Source organism: Aulonocara sp. 'chitande type north' Nkhata Bay, linkage group LG1, assembly GCF_057382095.1.
Source record: "Aulonocara sp. 'chitande type north' Nkhata Bay isolate Kocher_YH1m ecotype deep benthic linkage group LG1, A_spYH_male_GT1.1, whole genome shotgun sequence".
Taxonomy (NCBI): Eukaryota; Metazoa; Chordata; class Actinopteri; order Cichliformes; family Cichlidae; genus Aulonocara; species Aulonocara sp. 'chitande type north' Nkhata Bay.
The window spans coordinates 4,245,849-4,268,714 of record NC_141344.1 but is presented as its reverse complement, the minus strand read 5'-3'; the positions used below and the strand labels follow the sequence as shown (position 1 = coordinate 4,268,714).

Here is a 22,866-nt window from a genome sequence, read left to right as displayed (position 1 = left end):
TTTGGGCTCCCCTTCACACATATACTGTCAGAAAAAACACGTTTCCTCAAACTATCTCTTATTATTTCTTATTGTCTTCAGATGATAACCTTTGACATACTGACATGCAGTAAAATTAAGAGTTATACACGACAATTCGAGCAGTCACGAGGGGTCACTGAAAGGTTCAAGAACAGTTTTGTATTCCACAAGCTGTGAACTGTCTGAATACATATGGGATTCAGGAAGCACTCTCCACAAGCATCATCAATACACCAAATGAGAAAATATCTAATGTTGTTTGTTCCTCCAGTAATGTTCCACACGTCGATTTTCCTCCTGTGTACATTTGTGTTGAAGCGTAGCAGCACTGACTGCTTGATGAGCTGTGTATACCTTTTTATAGTTGTGCTTCGTTAGGCTTGTGCTTTCCCACTCTGGACATATTATGGACTTATAGAACTTTCAGTTGAGTAAACGTGCTTTACATCCAAACCTGGATACATAATTCATGTTCTATGAATAAACATACTTCAATCAAGTGTAAACAACACGTTTCCTGGTATTCTGGAGACTTTTAGACTTGGCAAAGACGACCTTTTGTAACTGTGATGCACATGTAGACTTTCTATTTGGTGTAACAGTGGATCTGTCATAAGGCTGAGGGGAGTGAGCAAGAACTGTTCCATAACTTGGTGATCAAGGCTTAAAACTGAGTGCATGATTAAATGCTGGCTCTAAAGTAACACGTTGTGCATCTGTTTTATGAAAACTGAATGCAAGCCAAAGCGGAAATGCAGGAATTGCTTCTTTGTGAAGTATCAGCCAAATAGATGACAGAGAGAGAACAAGGCAAAGCAGCTGAAGCTGCCAACCCAGAGATGCAGATGATTGTCGCATTTTCAATCACGTTAGAGTACCTGAGCTCTGTAACATCTGATGTGTGATTCTGCTGGTTCAGAAGTGGGAGCAGCAAGACAGTGGATGTCAGGAAATGAAGATAGAAAGGAGAAGAGAATAGAAAGGAAAAGGGGGATTTGGGAAAGGCTGGGGAAATGAGACAGAGTTGGATAAAGGTGAAGGGAATTAGGGGGAAATGGGAAAGGAAGTGCAGGGTAGCAAGGAGAGGAAAGAGGAAATGATAAAAGAGCACGATAATGAAAATGGGAGCAAGGACAGAAAAGAAGAAAAGTGAAGGGGGAAGAAATAACACATGCAGATAAGATAAGAGTTAATAAAAGATAGAATGGCTGTAGGATAGTTTTCTGCTCTTGGGGCTTTGAGATATGACCCCAACGCATACACACACACACACAAAAAGATTACAGTCCAAGATTGAAGAAAGAACATGCAGATAATCGAGGCACTGGGATTAATAATGAGATCTGGGAAGTGAGGGGGTTGAGTGGAGGAGTGGGATTACGGTTCCCGGCCCAGCGTTAACAAACGCAATTCCCAGCAGACAACGAATGAGCAAAACAAAGCTGCCTTAAGAGGATTGGAGAGCTTCGCAATTGTGTCTAAAACTATGCCTCGGATTGTCTTGTGCTCAGAGAATTAGCGTGACATCACCAAAATGAAAATGCAGGCGTGAATGTTTTCCTGGTACCTCCAGTCTTACACGCCAACAAAACTTTTGAGTATGAATGACTTTTTAAAGCCTAAGGGGGAAAAAACCAATAAGCAACAAATAAATAAAAAGGTATAAAATCACAGGTAGCTTCTTCCTTCTCTTATTTACTTTTCTTACAAGTGTTTCTTACCAGTGAAGTGTTGCAGAATCCTTATTGGTCCGTGGAGTAAACTGTTCTTCCACAGAACATGACACCATAGGATGTTAGTGCGACCTGCTGTTATAAGCAGTAACCTCAGGGGCTGAAAAACCAAACAAATGTGCCAAAAACTGCATTTCCTCTGATGGCATTTTGAAGCTGGCTCTATAAGTAGAGAAGTCTCCTTAGACTGCCGTGTAAAAGTGGCCAACGTTACAGCAGAAATGAAAATGTTTTCTGCTCGGCACTAAAAATAAACAAATGTTTGGCTTCTGAAGTCTACGCTGCCTTGATTGACAGGTGTCTCTGATTGGCCTTGTATCCACTAAACTGAGTCACAAGACGTGACTTCTGCACTGGGCTTGTGGTTTTATGAACCACCTGCATTGTATAATTGTAGCACTTCGAATTGTCCACGCTAGCATTTCCTGATAACGTAGAACTTCACCCCGTCATCACCTGATTCCAAATTCCATATACCCTGGAAGTTGGATCATTTATCAGTGAGTGATGGCAAACCAGAGTTGACCACATTCCAGTTGTAAAAGTCAGAAAAATTCTTGTTCAGACTCAAACCCGTACAGACGTGTTTGAAGGTAGCATTTTCAAATAAGAATGTCAAACTGTGTTTTTCAGTAAGTGTACAGAATGTTCTCTTGATAAATCATACAAAGCTACTCTAGTGATAAATATGTAGGTAGAAAGCACATAATCGGACCCCATTAAAATGGCAAAATTGGGCATTCTTTGGTGAAGATGTGCACTTTTAGAGTGGAGAAAGCCATTGCATTGCTTTAATGTGGCATTTAATGTTCGATAGCTAGAACTGTAAGGGAGATACATTCAGGCTTCATACTTGGACTATAATAAAATGCATATGTATTTGCACTTATAAACAGTGCTGCAGCACAGTCACAGATAGAGCATGATTTTTGTTCAGTGTATTTAACAAGTCACAAAAAAGCTACATTTGTAGTACATCTTACAACTTCTGTTGTAAGTTTATGTGTGCTGCTGGTACGCGATTGCCCCAACTTTCCAAGTGGGGGAGTTTAGCTGAAAGATTTTGACTGTGAACTCAGAATTTCTGACTTCCGGCTCAAAATACAGCACAGCATTGACATTGTAATTTGGTTTGGTTTGATCAAAATGCATATAGAACCCATGGTCATACCCATCTTTTCTATAGCATGTGGCTTTAAAGTGGAAGTTGAAGTGTTTTTGTGAAGAGTAGATGTGTGCTAGTGCTGTCACCTTTAGGTGGATCAGAGCTTGTCACCTGATTTGAAATCAAGCTTTACACAGATGTGTTTGAACAGCTGGCATTTCCAATTAAGAATGGCAAATTGTGTTTTCAGTAGGTTTTCAGTCTGTTTTCAAAATCTTTCTCGAGATGAATCATTCAAAGCTATTATAGTGATAAATACACTGGAAAGAGCATAATCGGTCTCCCTTAACATTACAAAATTGGGCACTAGCTTCAGTGAAGACATGTTCTGTCAGAGTGCCCTTCGAGTTGAAAAAGCTATTACATCACCTTAAAAAGGCATTTTATGTTTCATAGCTATGATGGTTCTGATTCTGCGCCGCTTATAGTGAATTCAAGCATCCTTTTCTCAAACTGTGAAGAAAACCAGGGCCCGGGTGAATAAAACTCTGCATACAACTGACACTATTTACCCACAAAGGCTCAAATGTGCGTGCACCTTTTTGCATTTGCATTTCACACAAACATACACGTGTGCAGGAAAAGGTGTATGAATAGCATTTGTGCATCTGGCTCTTGGTGATTCATGGAGATTTCTTGTACTTTAAGGTTGGCCAATGTTCAAGTCAGCACTACCCGTCTTGCGGCAGAGTGTAACATCTTGTCGTATATTACATTAGCATTCGTCTAAAGTGTTTGTTTGCCTGCTTGTGTTCCTGCATCTGAAGGCAGTGAAGTGACACATGCCTCCTGTATTTGTACAGGTGTCATTTATTGTATGTGGGCTGCTTGATTTCTGAGTCTGCATTTGTTTGTTTGCGTGCACATGCATTCACGTGTCCTCTTTCAATTCTGGAGAAGAGCAGAGGCAGAAAAATGAGCAAGAGAACGAAGGAACATTTGGATGAGAAATGAGCTGTCTGCGGAACACTAAGGAGATGTGTGAATGCAAACACATAATGGTGGAAATACACATCCTGTGTGGGCTTGTAGGATCCACCAGGCTCAGACTCAGAATATCTTGAGAGGCAGCTGAAGTGTGAATAACATAAACCAATGAAAAACTCACTTATTAGGAGGAAGAGAATTCCCCTGGAGAAAGGCATTGTTGTTCTGTTTGTGTGTGTGCGCGCAAATTTGGAAGGCAAGCTGGGTGTACAATTTTTATATTTCTTAATTGCTGGCAACATGTGGATTGAAAGAAGGGAATTTTTATTTTGCTGAAAAATCCATGACTTTCCCGTGAGATTTATTTCCAGCTACTAAACATGAAAAGATGAAAGCTTTTTTTAAAAAAATCAGATAAATAAGAGAAATTGATTCAGGAATGTGTCGAGTTTAGATGGTAAAATACACACTCTGAAAAGGCGAGGGAAACAGATGGCTGCGATAATATAGTCCCATTGTTGTTTGGGTGTATGTTTTTTTTTACATTTCACTGGTGATTACAGAGAGTAATCACCACTCAAGGAGAGGAAAAATTCCTGATTATTTCGTACTCATTTTATGTATTTATAGGATTGTTCATGTAGACAAAGAAGTGGCATTGTAATTTACAGGCTAAAGTGCTCCCAGAGAGAGAAGGTGAGAGGTGACATTTTGACAGGAAGCAGTGGTACAAATTTATTGAGTACTTGATGAGTACTTGAATATGTGGAAACACAGAGAGAGGAGTTTGGTAGTGATGTTGTGATTCTCCCTGTGGTTTTGCCACTAATGAGAACATCTGCATCAGTGAAACATACGAAATGAGAGAGCGAGATAGCCGAAGGGGAGCTTAGTCTGAGAGGGGAAAACAACTAGACTTGGAGACACGGAGAGCAGACGTGGTGCAAAAATACTTGAAAGAGCTAAATATGGCAAAAGGTTCAAAAAGGGGTTGAGAAAGATCAGGGTAGTGTTTTAACTGAATTTTCACAAAGCGGTGAAAAAATCGGAGCCATCTCTTTATTGCATTCACTAACTCGTGTCATTTCGCCTCTTGATTTCCTCTTTGTCCCAAGGTGCCAGTGCCCAGCTCAGTTCGAGGGGCCTGAATGCCAGCAGAACAAGCACAGTTTCCATGGCAACGGCTATGCCTGGTTTCCTCCCATGATGCCCTGTTTCGAGAGCCATGTGTCGCTGGAGTTCATCACGGACGTGGCTGATGGCCTGGTGTTGTACAGCGGCCCCTTAGCGCAGCTGCAAGCCTGGGACCACGAGGACTTCATGGCTATAGGTAGGAAATGTGTTTATTTCGTGTTCTGTGTTTTCATTACTGGGGTCCAGTAAAGGAAAAATATTGATGCCTGAGATGACTATATTAGTGATCTCATTCGCTGACATCATACATAGCTAAGAGTAGAAAAAACTGCTGGGAACTCACTAAGAGCAGCTGAAACCTGGAGGGATTATTCGTACAAGTGCTGGCCTCATTATTTGACCATATTTAACATGAATATCACAAACAATACAGAAAAAATAATATGTCCTGCCACATTCTGAGATGAGGAAGACATTACTTTTGCCTTTTATCATTACTTTATCATTTCTGGAGCAGCAGATAAATCCTGCAGATTGAGCTTCAGAACAAAGAGCGACTGTTTTATTCTTCCGCATTCTCCCCATCTTATGAACTGTGGTATTAAAAGTGCATAAATCATATATACTTCTCACCTTTTAGCATTATTTCAGACTCCCAAGGTTGCATTTCAGCAATTCTTGAAATAATGATGGCACTTTCAGCTTTGCAGTAATAAAAACTGTTTTGCTTAAGGGGGGCTTAAAAGTTAAGGTAATAGACATTTTTAGATGAGGTAAATAATGGAGGGATTTAGTGTGGGAGGAATAAGAAGAGGAGGTATCGTTTTTGTGTAGCTTTACTCTAAACAAACAAAACAGAATCCAGACTATGACTGTGAAACCCAAATGGAGGTGCTTTTTCCCCAGGTGGTACGTCTGTGGTTGCCAGCGGTACGTGAGAAATGTGAACTAATTAAAAAGAAATAGAAATAGAAACACCTAAGTGCATTTATTTTTTTATTTTTCCTTATGTAAATCATTGATATACTATCCTAAGAACAAAATACCTCTTGGGTAAACAGCGTGGTGCGGGAAAAAACTAGAGACAAGCATCAGCATGTTCTCGTCTAGATGCTGTGTTGAGTTGAATATTTCAACTTGTGTGGTTGAATTTTACTGTTCATCAAGGCAAGTTGGATATGCACTCATCATTAGGTATGGCAGGAATGCTCAGTGCAAGTAAACAAGCATCTCCAATTTCTGGTTTAATTCCCTGTGTATTAACTTGCAGTGCACTCAGGATTAGACAGTGACAGTCATGCATACACAATCCTGCTGTTCACTGCAGTGATGTATAGCGTGAATATTGGTAAGAAACTTTTGAAAATAAGTGTAAATTGAGCTTTATCAAGGTTTCATCTGTAGCTCTTAAGGGAAAATTGTGTCCCTTTGTTTTGTTGCAGTGGCAATATTCTTAAACTTTGAAGACAATAAATCTTCTTGAATAGAGGGCAGTAGGCAGGGATTATAGACAGATGGAAACAAAGAACAAATATCTTGTACATGTTGGTATATTTAGTGTTTTAATCTGAGAGACTAACACCTCCTTGTCTCTCTTGCTACTCCTTTCGCCTCGTATTGCTCCTCTCTCTTGGGAGAGATGCTGCTGTTCCATCACTGCCAAAGTAATATGTGTGGGAGGTGAAGTCCGCCTGGAGAGCCGGATGAGTTGTGTGTCTGTGTATATGTGTGTGTGTCGAGTGTGTATTTGATGAGCAGGTTTGCAGTGTAAATCCTGAATTATTTCTTTAGCCTTTGTTGGTGTCAGAGGATCTGTGTGTGTTTGAAAGCCAGCCAGTTTGTGGGTCCTAAAGACTTAGGATTAGGTTAGTTGAGTTGTTAGTGGACTTGGTGCACAGTGTGTAATTAGAGTCAGGCTGTACATATTTAGAGCTCTAATTAACTTGGGTCAAGGTTGACCTACTGCATGTAACAAATCCATGGGCAAGATTAGACTGTGCTGAAGCTTAATATTCCTGCATCACAGTATGTACCAAACTGCGTTATGGTAAAGAGCGTTCTTTACGGGGGGTTATTTACAGTATTTGTATATGCACTGATGATCAAGATGGCGCCGCGGATGGCAGCCTCGGTACTGCGCTCTCTCGCACTTTTCTTGCTTCTGTTTATTTTCTGCGCTTTTGGTCACTCAGACCACATCACTTTCTCCAGAGATCAACTGCTAAACATCAGCCAGTCGTCTCACTATAGTTCTTATCCATTTTTCACAAACCTGGAAAAGTTTTCATTTTAGTTGGAGTTGGAGCTCACAGCTCTCTGTGGCTCCTGGAGAAGACGTAGACGGGGGAGTCGCGCTGGTGAAACTACGTCGGCGAGGATTCGGCACGGCACTCCCCTCCATTCACCTCGCGAATCTCCGCTCTCTTCCAAACAAAGTCGACTAATTACTGCTAACAAGGACTTTGCACGCTCTGCTGCCCTCTGCTTCACTGAAACCTGGCTCAGTGAGCGAGTCCCAGACGCTGTCTTAAATCTGCCGGGCTTCCAACTCCACCGGGCGGACCGCGAAACTGAGCTCTCAGGGAAAACAAAGGGTGGTGGAGTCTGCTTCTACATTAATGAAGGTTGGTGTACTGATGTCACAGTGTTACAGAAACACTGCAGCCCACACTTGGAAAGTTTTTTCATCAATTGTAAACCGTTTTATTCACCGCGGGAGTTTTCTTCCTTCATGCTGGTCGGTATTTACATCCCTCCTCAGGCCAACCCGAATAACGCACTGTGCGAGCTGGCTGACCAGATTACCACCCTGGAAAGGAATTCCCGGCTCTCAGCCAACGACCCAGCGTCAGTGTGGAGGGGCCTGCAGTAAATCACCAGCTACAGACGCCCCCCACCCACTGTTGAAGCAAACAAAGACCTGGCCAACGAGTTAAACACTTTCTACTGCAGGTTTGAGACGGACAGACTCCCACGCCTCACCCTCCCCTCCCCAGAGACATTGCTTCAGACATTGACCCCCAACACACCTCCCATCTCTCCCCCCTTCACCCTCCTATTTCAGAAACAGAAGCCCAGGAAAGCCCCTGACCAGACGGCGTCTCACTCTCCTGCCTCAAAACCTGTGCTGAACAGCTGGCTCCCATCTTTACTCGCATCTTCAACAGATCCCTGGAGCTGTGTGAAGTTCCCTCCTGCTTCAAACACTCCACCATCATGCCTATTCCCAAGAAACCCACCATCACAGGACTGAATGACTACAGACCTGTCGCCTTGACGTCTGTGGTTATGAAATCCTTCGAACGACTGGTGTTAGCCCATCTGAAGGACATTACAGGCCACCAGCTGGACCCTCTGCAGTTTGCCTACCTCGCCAAACAGGTCGGTGGATGATGCAGTTAACATCAGGCTGCATTACATCCTGCAACACCTCAACAGCCCGGAAACTTATGCCAGGGTCCTGTTTGTGGACTTTAGTTCGGCTTTTAACACCATCGTGCCTGAACTTCTCTCCTCCAAACTCTCCCAGCTCAGCGTGTCACCAGCTACCTGTCAGTGGATCACCAGCTTCCTGACAGACAGAAAGCAACAAGTGAGGCTGGGGGAGATCACCTCTGAAACCCGGTCCCTCAGTATTGGTGCCCCTCAAGGATGTGTCCTCTCACCACTACTGTTCTCCCTCTACACTAACGACTGCACCTCCAAGAACTCGGCTGTCAAACTCCTAAAGTTTGCAGATGACACCACTGTCATTGGCCTCATTCAGGATGGTGATGAGTCTGGTGCAGTCAGCACAATCTGGAGCTGAACACTCTTAAGACTGTAGAGATGACAGTGGACTTCAGGAGACATCCCTCAACTCTGCTCCCCCTCATCATATCAGACAGCCCTGTGTCGACTGTAAGGTTCTTCAAGTTCCTGGGTACAACCATCTCCCAGGACCTGAAGTGGGAGACCAACATCAACTCCATCCTCAAAAAGACCCAGCAGAGGATGTACTTCCTGAGACAACTGGGGAAGTACAGTCTTCCACAGGAGCTGCTGGTCCAGTTCTACACTGCGGTCATTGAGTCTGTCCTGTGCTCCTCCATCACAGTCTGGTATGGAGCAGCCACTAAACAGGACAGGAGCAGACTGCAGCGGACTGTACGGGCAGCAGAAAGGATCATCGGCACCCCCCTGCCCTCCATCCAGGATCTGTACCTCTCAAGAACCAGGAAACGGGCAGGGAAAATCATCACAGACCCCTCACACCCTGCACACAGACTTTTTGATCTGCTGCCCTCTGGCAGACGGTACAGAAGCCTGCAGACCAGGACCACCCGACACAGGAACAGTTTCTTTCCCCTCGCCATCTCCCTTCTTAACAGTTGACCTGTCACACTGCTCCCACTGCCAGACTGCAGCTGCACCTTATGTACATTTTGTAGTATTCATTCCACTTCTTTTCTGTATTTTATGTATATAAGTTTAGATTGGTTATTTATAGTTGGTTTACACAGCTTTGTGTATGTATGTGTAATGTATATATATACACGTGTGTGTGTGTGTGTGTGATTTACATTGCTGTGCTTGAGAGCCTCCATCTACCGGAACCAAATTCCCTGTATGTGTCTGCACATATACTTGGCCAATAAACACGATTCTGATTCTGATTCTGATTCTGATGCGAGCTAGATATGTGATCATTTTGCCTGTAATCTCCACGCTGGATTTTGAATTGATACTAATAATAATGTCAGTGTTACCATTAAAAGGATAAATCCAAGTTCAATAGAATGCGGGTCTCACCTTCATGAGTTTGGGCATCATTTCTTTTGGTTTTTGTTTGAAAGAAGTTGCTGATACTGTTGTTTTTTTTGGGTGGGGGGTTAGTTAGTGAAAGTTGTACTCAGACCCTGACGGACATTTAAATCATGTATAACTGGCGAGTGTAGAGTAGCAGAGGTCTTGTGTCTGGCAGATTTCTGAGGGTGTTTTCACACATGTAGTACATTTACTCTGGTCCGATTCAGTTGAGGAGTAGCTTAACTCGTAGCTTTTTGCCACGCTTTGGTTTATTTTCCAAGTGGAGAATATTGCATCATAAACCATGTGAGAATGTTGCGTCTGCTCACTGGCCCCATGTGTCTGGGGCAGAAGCAACAAAAGTAAATACAGGAAGAACGTGCTGTGTTCTGCACTATTGGAGAACACAGAGAATTTATGTTAGTCGCTAGCTTGTACAGACCTTTGCACATCTATAGGACCTTACCGCATTGAGAATACAAAGCATATATGGCTAAGGGACATTTTTTTTAGCTCACACCTGTAATGTACACCAGGTTGTTTTTCTGTGGACCAGAGTTGGATCACATTCACACCATAAACGCACCGCGCTGGAGTTCATCCAAAGGGTGTGGTTGTTTTTGTCCGCACCCGACTGCAGTTATTGTGTTCACACCTGTACAAATGAACCACTTCAAGTGGAAAAACAAACCAGAGTTCGATTTAAACGCACTAAACTCTGCGGGTGTGAAAAAACACCCTGAGGTATTCGAGAGCTAGACAGCCAGGAGGTAGTGGAACCGAGGAATATTTTGTCAAAGCTAGTTGTTGGACTGGCCTTGGTCATTTTCAAATTTTTAACATACCACCCAACCACAGTTCACGTAGTATGTACCTGTACCTGTCGCTTCATATTATGTAGAGAGCTTGCAGCAAATTCTCCTTGGCAGCTTCATTATTTGCTCTGAGAACAGACTTCTCCATCTGCAAACTTTCCATTTAGATTCATGCACCATGTAAGGGAAATGTAACATTGTAGAAGTCAAGATAATATTTTGAGGGCTACAAAACAGGTTTGCAACCACGATACAGGATCCTTCAACCACCACTAAGTTAAACCGCTGTTGATGCACATATCCAAACAGATTTGTACTGTCATTCATCAAATTTCCCAAACCGAGTGAAAGTCATTAAAGCTTTTCAAGTCTGGGCTGTATTTCTGAAGGAGGTGGCCTTGTTCGTCTACTCGTAGCTTGCATATTTCAGTTGTGGTTGCTCTACGCAGCTGAACCAAGTAATGGGTGATGTTTTTCTAGTTTAAAGCAAAGGTTCTCAAAACCTTTGACAGTTTTCTACCAAACTTTGTCTTCCACAATGTCTGACACTTTACTGCAGATCTGACATTCACTCTTTTACACAACTGCTAGAAACCTCCTGTTAAGGTAAGGAGAGCGAATACTGACACTATACATTGATTGATAGCAACTGATGATTGGCATTCAGTGGGCTGTTTACATTCCAAATGTGATGCCCAGTGATGGCTAATATAAGCCACTGTATTTCTATTTCTATACGCATCCTTTCCAACCTTTTGTTTTCTCCCACTCTGACCCCAATTTTTTTATCAATCACTTACAATACAATAACATCCAGGTTTAATTTTAATGAAATCCTCAAATGAAGAGCAACAACAAGCTGTTCTGTGTTTTCCATGTAAAAATCCCATTCAGCTCCATGTTCTTGCAGCACTGGCTCTGTGGCTCACCAGTGGAACCCCCTTATCACTTTGAAAACCTGTTTGAAACAGTCCTTGATGTTTATATCAGCACATTTATTCTAAAAAGGGGCCTTCAATTAACATTTAACATTTTGTCTTTCAGACAAGTTTGGGAGTTTACAGCCATTTTCAGATAGTAGTGGATGATTTTCCAGATAAACACAATTTATCCTTTTAGCTTTTGCAAAATAAACATTCATAAAACGACCACTTCCTGAACTATTATCGATAATACTTAATAATCCACCCACACCGAAAACACAATGAACACATTTACCAGCTGCAGTCGGGGGAAAAACCTCAATAAAATCTGATGTAATGATCATTGAATTGGCATTGCAGGATTTTTAATAAAAAGGATCACCATATATAGTAATAGCCAGCCTTTCATACACAAACTGTGTACAGATGTTTTTTCTTCAGCATCACCTACATATCAGACAGAAATGAAGGAAGTGAGAATAATGTCCAAAAATACATGTCTATATACCATGAAATTATTATTTCGATGACTTCACTGTCCTTGTGTAAATTAACTGCACTCAAAATAGGAAATCTAACGTCCAAAAGTAAAGGAAGTGCATAATAAAGCTTGCATTGAAATATAATAAACAATGAGCAGCCATGAGCACATTAACATAAAGCGCAAAGCTGATGAGAAGAAAGGGACAAAAAAAGCACCATTTTAAGGTGACACAAACTCGCTGACTGCACTATGAACCTGATTTCTCAAAACAAAAAAAAATTGTTTTGTTCAAATATAATTGAAAGAACAGCTTCGAGCATCCGCTTCTCCCGCGGATGCTCAAAGCGCTAAACTGGATTGATGCTTAATTACGAGAGGAATCAGACAAAATGGGATGATTCACTCCCAAATCGGAGGCGCTGTGGACTGAATGCTGAAGGTCTCATTCTGACATGAATCCATTATGAGTTCAAGAGCTGCTCAGAAAATTACATCGTAAGGTTGGAGGGATTCACGCCAACTAATGCAGGACTGAAAATGTAGTTTGAAAAGAGAATTACAATAATAAGAAAAGAATTGGAAGAAAGAGGGGAAATGTGCATTTGAAGGATCAAAGCGAGGACAATATGAAATGTCAGGTGGATTCAAAGGAGAGTGCTGCATAGCCTCGTTTTTCTACTCATGACTTTGTATTGCGCTAATATAAAGCCAGGATTTTCATTTTGAATGTATTGCTTTTGTATGTGTGAAACAGGCTTGTTATTAAGCCTTGTTAGGGCTGCTGTCCATCGCGGTTGATCAAATTTGCCAGTGCTTCACAGAGACACACACGCAAGCTTCCACTTCAGCTTTTTATTGAGATGCTGGCTTGCTGTTCCAAAGCCACCCACTCATCCGCCCTTTATCCCGCCGGAGGGCAGCTGTAGCAAGCCAGCCCTGCTGTGTAGGCCAGAGAAGGTGTAAGGCACTCACACACATAAATGCACACTGGGAACATCGCCGTGTACTACATCCAATCTTTGGCCACTCAGGGAGAAGAGATTACATGGTTATAACACAGAGTTGGTGGAGTTAGTGTGTGTACGTGTGCAGGGCTGAATAATACCCATACCTAAGCTGACCTCTTCTGTTCTAGCTAAGACCAGAACATTGGATGTTCCATTAAATCCATTTACCTTTGCTCGCATGTGAGCTTTAAATGTACATAAAGGCATTTTAAGCTTAGGACGACCATGTTGAATAGCAGCTCAGGGTCAGTTTGTTCTACGCTAAGCTCCGGTTGCACGTTTTCATGCGTGGAGCTCATCCAGATTTCCAGCACAAAAGAGCAGCAGTCACAGAACAATATTTAGTTTTGCTTAACAATGCTTTACAGATACCGTATTCAGGAATAACCTTTTCAAATAATTAGTCAAGAGGTGCTTCTCGTGCCACGAACAAACACCAGCTGTGCGGCGCTGCTTTTGCGTGAAAACAATTTCTGGTTATTTTAGGACCTGCTTCGGGGATGCTAGTTAATCAGTTATTTAGATTGCAGTGCATGTTAGAGCGTGCTGTAAAAACAACATAACGAGATGCAAACATAAAGCCGGTCCCTACGGTAAACTTTATTTGCACACTGTTGAGTTGAACTGCTGAGCTGAATTTAATTTCTAAGCATTAAAACTATACCATTAGCAAATAACAGCACAGGGCAGACACAGAAGACTTGCATCAGTATATCAAACACATAAATGGTTGTCACTTTGTATTTATCTATCCATATACTTCTGGTTCATGGGGTGCTGGAGCCTATCCCAGATGCCAGCGAGAGGCAGGTGCACCTTGTCACATAGAGACAGGCAACCCTCACATTCACACCTGTCTCCAGCTAACTGAACCCCATGTATGTTTTTTGGACTGTGGAGGAAGCTCGGGTACCCGGAGAGAGCCCACACATATGCAGGGTTGTAATGCGAACTCTACAATAAATGCCTCAGGCTGGATTCAAACCCAGGACCTTCTCACTGTGATGCGATTACATGCCGCTTTCTCCATGAAAGCCTGACTGGGAAGCTGAAAAAACAAAACACAAATCTATGTAAGATAAGATAAGATAAGATAGAACTTTATTAATCCCTCGGGTGGGTTCCTCTGGGAAATTCGATTTCCAAAAAAGCACAGCACCGACAGAAGTTACAGAGTTATACACACACACACACACATATATATATATATATATATATATACACACACACACACACACACACACACACATATATATATATAAATACAGAGACAATATAAATAAAATATACGAAGGGGATAAATAGAATAAATAGGAATAAAAATAAAAATACAAGTGAATTGCACATTTCAAGTATTGAGTCTATTGCACCGTTGACTATTTACAAAAAGTATTGTACAGTGAGGTGAAGAGGCACTACAGCTTAGTTGTTCCCTCCTCCTTTGTCCTCCTGTTTCCCCTCCCTCTCCCCTCCAGGGAGGAGTTAAACAGTCTGATGGCGTGTGGGACAAAGGAGTTTTTAAGTCTGTTAGTTCTTGTCTTTGGGAGAAGCAACCTGTCACTGAACAGACTCTTCTGATTGTTTATGGCCGTGTGCAGAGGATGCCTGGCATTGTCCATAATGTCCATCAGTTTCTTTAATGTCCTTTTCTCTGCCACTGTCACCAGAGTGTCCAGCTTCATGCCGACCACAGAGCTAGCCCTCCTGATCAGTTTCTCCAGCCTGGATGAGTCCTTCTTTGCTGTGCTGCTCCCCCAGCACACCACAGCATAGAAAAGTACTCCAGCAACCACCGACTGGTAAAACATCCTCAGGAGCTTCCTGCAGATGTTAAAAGACCTCAGCCTCCTGAGGAAGTACAGTCGGCTTTGGGCTTTTTTATACAGGTGCTCTGTGTTGCATGACCAGTCCAGTTTATTGTCCACCCACAGCCCGAGGTACTTGTACTTGTTGACCACCTCCACCTCCTCCCCCTCTATCTGAACCGGCAGTGGACCTGCTCTAGACCTCCCGAAGTCCACAACCAGTTCCTTAGTCTTTGAGGTGTTGAGTTGCAGGTGGTTTGTGTGACTCCATGCGACAAAGTTCCTCACCAGACTTCTGTACTCCTCTTCCTGATCATCCCAGATACACCCCATGATGGCCGTGTCATCTGCAAACTTCTGAATGTGGCATAATTCAGAGTTGTAGCAGAAGTCAGAGGTGTACAGGGTGAAGAGAAGAGGGGACAGCACAGTTCCCTGTGGTGCTCCTGTGCTGCTGACCACAGTGTCAGACGTGATGTCCTTCAGCCTGACGTACTGTGGTCTGTCGGTGAGGTAGTCGGAGATCCAAGCCACCAGGCAGGGGTCCACCTCCATCCTGTTCAGTTTTTCTTGAAGCATACAGGGCCGGATGGTATTAAAGGCACTGGAAAAGTCAAGAAACAGTATCCTGACCGTGCCTTTTCCCCCATCCAGGTGTGAGTGGGCTCTGTGTAGGAGGTACAGGATGGCATCCTCCACTCCGACACCCGCCTTGTATGCAAACTGTAGTGGGTCCTGGGCATGTTGTACCTGTGGTCGGAGGAGGTTGAGGAAGAGCCGCTCTAGAGTCTTCATAAGATGTGACGTCAGTGCCACCGGTCGGAAGTCATTCAGCTCATTGGGCTGGTTCTTTTTGGGGACCGGGACGATGCAGGATGTCTTCCATAGGGCGGGCACTCTCCCCAGTCGCAGACTGAGGTTGAAGACTCGTTGTAGCGGCTCCCCAAGTTCAGCAGCACACGCCTTTAGCATCCTAGGACACACCTTGTCTGGGCCTGCTGCCTTTCTGGGGCGAAGCTTCCTCAGTTGTCTCCTGACCTGATCCACTGTGACACTGGGAGATGTTTGGGAAGAGGGGAGGGGGGGAGATGTCTTGCTGCTGAGAGAGGGATTGGAGGAGGGGGGTGTCATGGTGTCAGGAAGGGGGGAAGCGAGGGAGGTAGGAGAGTGGGGAGAGGACTCTGTAGTAAAGGTGAGGGTGAGGGTGGGGGGGTTGTGGGCTGGTCAAACCTGTTGAAGAAGTTGTTGAGTTCGTTTGCCTTCTCCACAGTCCCCCCCACTGTGCTTTTCTTGGTGTTGTGGCCTGTGATGGTTTTCACACCATTCCAGACCTCCCTCATATTGTTCCTCTCCAACTTCTGCTCCACCTTCCTCCTGTAGGTGTCCTTTGCTTCCCTCAGGCAGCGTTTCACCTCCCGCTGTGCTGCTTTCATCTCCTCCTTCACTTTGCTCCTGAAAGCCTTCTTCTTCATGTTGAGGACAGCTTTGACTTCCTGTGTTACCCACGGTTTGTTATTAGGATAACACCGTACCGTCTTAGCAGGGGTGACCGTGTCCACACAAAAGTTGAGGTAGTCTATAAGACAGTGTGTCGCCCCCTCTATGTCCTCACCATGTGGGCTCAGGAGCACATCCCAGTCTGTGGTGTCATAACAGTCCCTCAGAGCATCCTCCTTTTCTGGGGTCCATCTCCGGATGGAGCGCGTTGTGACAGGCTGCCTTTGGACGAGGGGTGTGTATTGTGGCTGTCCCAGCTGTGAAAGAAAAAAAAAGATTTGGGTGAGCAAAAATTGATATGAATCGTTTTCTGTGTGTGTATTTATAGGCTGGCTTCCTATTATTTCCATTTGACATTACAGATTTGACAAGTGTGGCACTGTCCTCGCTGCCCCTCCACCTGTCTGACTGACATTTACTTTGACATTGTCTGTACCGCTTGTCACCGCTTCACAGCGTGACCCCACGGTTATCCAATCTCTAATATACTTATTTACCTCAATGCACCTCTGTTACACACGGCTACAATGGTTGCGTCAAAGGCAGATTATGTGCCCTATTTTAATCAAGCACAACAAGTGCAAAGCAGTAGGTTCTCGGCACGACTGTGTGAGCATCTCTAAGCACACCTGCTATTTTGGTTCCCGTATGTGCAGCAGCTCAAAGCTCGTAGTGCTGAAAGAGTTGTGCCAATCACAGTGATGCATGGCAGCAACAGCTCAACAAATAAAGAAACAGCCTTTCCAGGAAATCATATTTTGAAATGTGCTTATTTGCTTTCTTGCATAAGGACTGGAAGCTACTCTCCAGAGAGAGACTGAACTATTTCTCGATGGGTTCACCGAGTGAGTTTTGGAGTCGCCGCTAGATTGACAGGCAAGTGAGAGGAACCAGGAAATCACTGCACCTGCCAAGATATTGTCCCACGCAAAACCCCAAGAAAACTACAATTACAGTCTCGACATTACAGGTGACACGAGTGGTATCAATCATCTGGCTCAAAACACAAAAAGAGTATTTTCCGAAATGTCAAACCATCCGTTTAACGACCCACGTTGCGTTTCTATATGTTGCTTGAAAGTCCATAAAATTTAATGTAATGTGCCTTCGAGTCTGGCAGCTTGACAGTTTTATTAGCGCTGCACATATAGCGGCTCTCTTAGCATCAGGATCCGGCGTGATCAGCAGTGCCGCAGTTTGACCTCGGCTGTTATTAGGAGATTGTTTGTTGCGGTAATGATTTGTGCCCAGTGAGATCAACAGTAAATGACAAACATGACTGCAAGCGTCAGACCTGCTCTGAGGTGCTCAGACAAACACACAAGACTGCTCTCCCACTCACAGACACACAAAGTGTTCCAGCCAGGGGGCTGCGCTTGTCCAATCGATAGACAAATTAACAACACAAATTAAATGTGTGCAATTACAATGCCCTTGCGGAATGAGCAAAGTTGGCCGGCAGGGAGTCAGATAAGGCTTGCCGAGAGTTTGTGTTTATTTCAACTTTTCTCTTGAACCAAGAGGAGCATATTGTCTCGACTTAATATAGATGTGTATTTGTTGATATTGTGCTGCTATCCCAAAGGAGGTCTGCGTGATGAATTAAAGCCATAAATACAAAAGAAAATGGATTGAGCGAACAGCAGCACACATAAATACACAGATTCGCTTCTGCATTACCTTCAATTTCCACAGCTATGTAGCAGCACCCCCCAGCCTAGCTCTACTGTGGCTTTCAAATGGGAACTGCTGCTGGATGTGGAGATCCAATATGCGTCGGCTGTGGGGCTAGCTAGCTAGCTGACAGATCGTTTATACAAGACGTTCTGTGCTATATTCTCGCTGTTTCGCCTGCTGATTTGTACACAGACTGACTTCTGTGGGAACTTGTGTACATGCGACTGCGTTTGTGTGTTTGTGTGTGTGCGCGCCTTTTAGGAGGGGGGTTATGTGTGTAGCGGTGTGATTTGTAATGCTGTTTATGCAGTCCATATGTTCTCGCTGTGACTCCTGTGTATCCTCGGGCCGTCAGACGAGGAGGACATTTTTCATATTTAAGAGCCCCCCCCTCCACCTCTGTGGGAGTTCAAACCCGACTTGCACACAAAGCATACACTTTCTCGCCCTCTTAGTCTTTCTTTCTCTCACTCTCTTTGCCTCTTGTCGCTCTCAGAGTAGGAGGTAATGAATTACGTATGAGTAGCAGAAACGAAGCACGGTTATGTGGATGAGCCCTTTAAGAGCAAAGTCTTGTCTTAACCCCTGGTACACCCAGAGCATTTAAAAAGAGCGCTGGTCCCTGTGAAGATGTTCACATCTGGCCTGCCAGCCCGCTGCACTTCCTGCTAACCTCTCAATCCTTTTCTTCTTTTCCTAACCGGCTCTGTTTGTTTGTCTCTGTGTTACTCTTTCACTCAGTGGGCTTCTGTTTGCCAGAGCACCAAAGGAGAAGTTCAACAGTAGTTCTTATGCTACAGTTATGTTGGGAACAATAAAGATTTTTATTACTATGTTATTTTATCAGAAAAAAAAATTAAGACTGACTTTTGCGAGATCTCGCAAAACTAACTCGGGATCTCGCAAAACTTTTGCGAGATCTCGCAAAACTTTTAGCTGCATTCTTCGGACGCCGGCTCGAAGCCGACCGGGAGGTCGAGGCACGATGTGCCGGGAAAGCGGTATTCCTCCCGGTTGTAGTAGGTCGAGACCTACTACAGCCGACCTACAGAGGCGAGATCTCGCAAAAGTTTTGCGAGATCCCGAGTTTGTTTTGCGAGATCTCGCAAAACTTTTGCGAGATCCCGAGATAGTTTTGCGAGATCTCGCAAAAGTCCGTCTTAATTTTTTTTTCTCCCATGTCCCCTGCGGGGCTTCGTAAAAAACAAAGAATTGCCAGATTTTTTTTTTACCTAATTTTTGTTTCTAAGAAAAATGAGAGCCACATATGAGGATATTTGTTTAAAATTTTGATAGAACAATAACAGTATAACGTCCTCGTAAGTGGATATCAGGCCCTTGTAGAGCAAAATTGAGTATTTGGTCTAAATAACCCAAAGTGTGGTGTCCACAAGGTTAAATGAGCTTCAGTTCAAAAAGCCAAGATTCGAGAATGTTGTCAGAGATCAAAGATCGCAGAGGTTAACCATGGAGTGAAGCATCCACCTGTGCTGAAGCTTGTATGCCTGTGACAGCGGGTGCTGCACTAGATTTCCTAATTGCTTTTCCTGTTCAGGCTCCAGCTTTTCTCACATCCAGTCGGCAAGAGGAACGGCAGACTGTATATAAAAGACAGTTGTAGCCTCCAGGTCTCAAAATTGAAGTCAGTGGAAAAGTGCACTAAAATTTCAATTCTCTTTAATGGCATCCATGGGGTGACTCCTCTGGTTGCAAAAAAGAAATGTAATTGTTTGAAAGTCTGTGAGAAAACAAAACTATTACTCACTTCTGACATTTTGAGTATATGGGATCATGTCCTAGTATGTCCTTTTTAGCAGCAAAAAGAATGCAAGGTGAAGGTGCTTTTATTGTGAAAGCAATCCAGGAAGTGAGGACAGTGGCCCAGGTTTGTAGCAGATTTTGGGAAACATCAGTGGTGAATAATCCTGACGTTCTGTGGTCGAAATAAACAAAAGGTATTCACACACGCTTTAATTGATGTTAGTTGCTCATTAACAAAAACAACAGAGAATAATTCAATCAAATAAAAATCTTGACTTCTGTGATGATTTTAAAAGATTAAAGCATTTTTTTGTCTGTTTTCTCTGCTCATTACTTTCTTCTCGCTGTTGTTTTGTTTGCATTTTCTGCCCATCTGTTGTCACCTTCTCTCATCTGCTACTTTCTCCCAGCTTTGTCTCTGCTGTCACTTCCCCCCTCCCACCATTACTTTTTCCTCATGTCCTCTCCTTGCGTTTTTCCTCCTCCTTTCCCCTCCCGCTTCTCTCCCATCCATGCTTCTTATTCCTTCTTTCCTTATATTGCGTCTTCCCTGCGTTACTTTCTTGACACCTCTGAAGTTTGTTTTATTCTCCTGGGGAATGTCACGTCAGTCCTGACAGGTAGGCTTCTTGGCAGCGGCGGACAATCAGCTGGTCAATCTGCAGTTGAGCTTGTTTTGGGTGCCTGTTTATGTGTGCACTTTTCTGCACCTGCCTCCACCTGTGTGTGTGTGTGTTTGTTTGTTTTTTAATACATTCACAAACTGTTTTTCTGTTAGGTTTATGCAGGTGCCCTTTTCTGGCTGTTACTGTATTACCAGCTTGGACTTATCTGGATGCTGCAGTGTTGGAGGGTTTGGGGTGAGCATTGGCATAAAGATAGATTCAAGATAAGAAGAAATTCCCCTGAGGGTGGGGATGGGGCAGTCTGAAGAATTGCAATTGAAAGACTTAGATATGCGAGATAAAGAAGAAAAAAAGTTGACGGGTCCCAAGCAGGACAGTAAATGAGAAGGGAATGAATGAGGCAGCTTAAATGTCGGGGAATGAGCTGAGCCTAAAGAGAACAATGTACAAGTTAAACAAAGGACTTGAACTGATATATTGAATTTACTCTGTTCTTTTTGGTGAATTGTCTGGCCTTGGCCAAAGTATTAAAATTAATTGGATCATTCCTGAAGTGTTGCATCTACTCATCCTGCAGCTCAATGTCCAGGAAATTGAATGGGAGTTGAGAGGAAAAGAGAGGCCAGCAACAAACTTGCTCTAGCTGACTGCGGTTTGAAAAATGAAAGTGCCAGGGCTTTGTTTTTCTTTTTTCCTATATGAGAGGTAGCGTAATGAAGAATGGGGCTCTCATCACAAAGCCACATCTCAGGCTTGGCAAAGCAATTATAAAAGACCAGCTTATCATGTGCTCACTAGGACCGAATTTCAACAAGTCCTCCAAATAAATAATGATATTGGTCGTTCAGAATGGCCTGTGCAAGCGTTCCACTTTAAACATGTGGAAAGGCCAGTGTGGCTATGGCTGACCTACAGGAAGCTGAAAAGGAGAGTTTGACTCTCTCTTGGTATGTATGTGTTTCTTTAGGTTTCACTTTCAGCAGCTGGTTTTACCCACTGTTACCTAACGGAGACAGGTACTATAGACTGAAATGTTAATACAGCTAAACTACAAAAATAAATAGGTTACTTTATTTGCATCTATTATGTGGAAGACAAATGTTGCATACAGTATTTTATTTTGAATGCCAGCTTTCCAATCTTTTTCATTAAGCAGTCTATACAATAAGCCAAATGCATCTTCATTAATTCCTTTTTAAAAACTGTTATTTAAGCAGCTCTGTCTGGTAATGATGGTGTTCAGCAGGGATGCAACTGTAGATCAGGACTTCTTTTTATGAGCTGTACAATTCTTTAGATGTTGACCGCAAACTGGAGTCATTCTCCGTTGGTGAGGGACATGCTGTGCAGAACCCATATAAAGTGAGATATCAGGTCACCTCTTGCACTCTTTAGGTTTAGGAAAAGATTGTAGAAAGAAAAAGACACTTTTAGAAGGGAGCTGACAACACACTGAAAAACAAACCTATTGAATCTCCTCAGTAAAATTGGTAAAACCGTTTGCATTTGATTTTTTTTTAGTATATTTTGGACCATGTTTTCAGTAAAGAGTACCCAGACCTAACAGCTAACATACATGCTAATGTCAAATGTAATGTCTAACATTTCTCAATAAATTACACAACTAATAACGTTAGCTCTTAATCTCTTTGCAGTGATAACTGAGGAAACATCCTTCTGAATTATTTTGACTATTTTTTCTTCATTACACCGTAACAATGTGGCAAGTTGGTGCAGGTGAAAAGCAAATGTTAAAAGTTGCTATACCAGGAATTTAACCAAGAACTAATAGTTCAATTCCCAATGCTGTTGGCTTTTGTGCCCATGTGAGATACACTGTAACCAATTAGCTATCTGGTTACTCCCAGAGTTTATTTTTAACACTACAGTTAATGAGTCTCACTATATTAATGCAAGGATGGTCATCAACACACCGCCACTCTACATTCATGGTGTCAGACACGTAGCTACTCGACAAAGCCATCGTCTATCATTGTTCATCATCATTGCTAACAACTCTACTTATTTAAGGGGAAACTTAGGTTTGTTACAAAAAATCAGACACAGGCTCCAGATGTAGATATAAAATGTATTGTAACATTTGTAAAATGTATTTACACTTATTAAATATTATATATGTCATTTTCTGACAAACATTACTTGTGTTAAAAAGAAGAAGAAGAATCTGCATGGGTTGCATTGAACTCTCTGGCATCTTTTCAGTGATAATGTTTTTGCACACAAACATTAAAATAATCACATCTGAATACATGTCATAAGTGAGGCTGATAAAAAAATAATAAAATAAAAACAGTGCTGCACAAAAGCACGGTAAAAAGTGAAAGCTGTCAGTAGAAAGCAATGGTGACTTATTTGAAAGTGGCACAATGTAAAATGTCAGTTACCGTGAAGAAGTTAATGAAAGAGTGAAGCAAGTCAGGAGGTAAAAGACACAGACAGGAGATGAAAGAGTGCCGATAGGCAGACTGACATCGCAAGAAAT

At 42.9% G+C, this 22,866-nt stretch overlaps 1 protein-coding gene across 1 annotated transcript in view; it reads left to right on the top strand.

Moving 5' to 3' along the window:
- Positions 1-22,866, top strand: part of LOC147338539 (neural-cadherin-like) — a 326,059-nt gene that overhangs the window by 212,569 nt on the left and 90,624 nt on the right. The window contains exon 27 of the mRNA XM_086300701.1: positions 4,962-5,176. Within this exon, the coding sequence (XP_086156827.1) occupies positions 4,962-5,176 (215 nt within the window). The remainder of the gene's footprint in view (positions 1-4,961; positions 5,177-22,866) is intronic.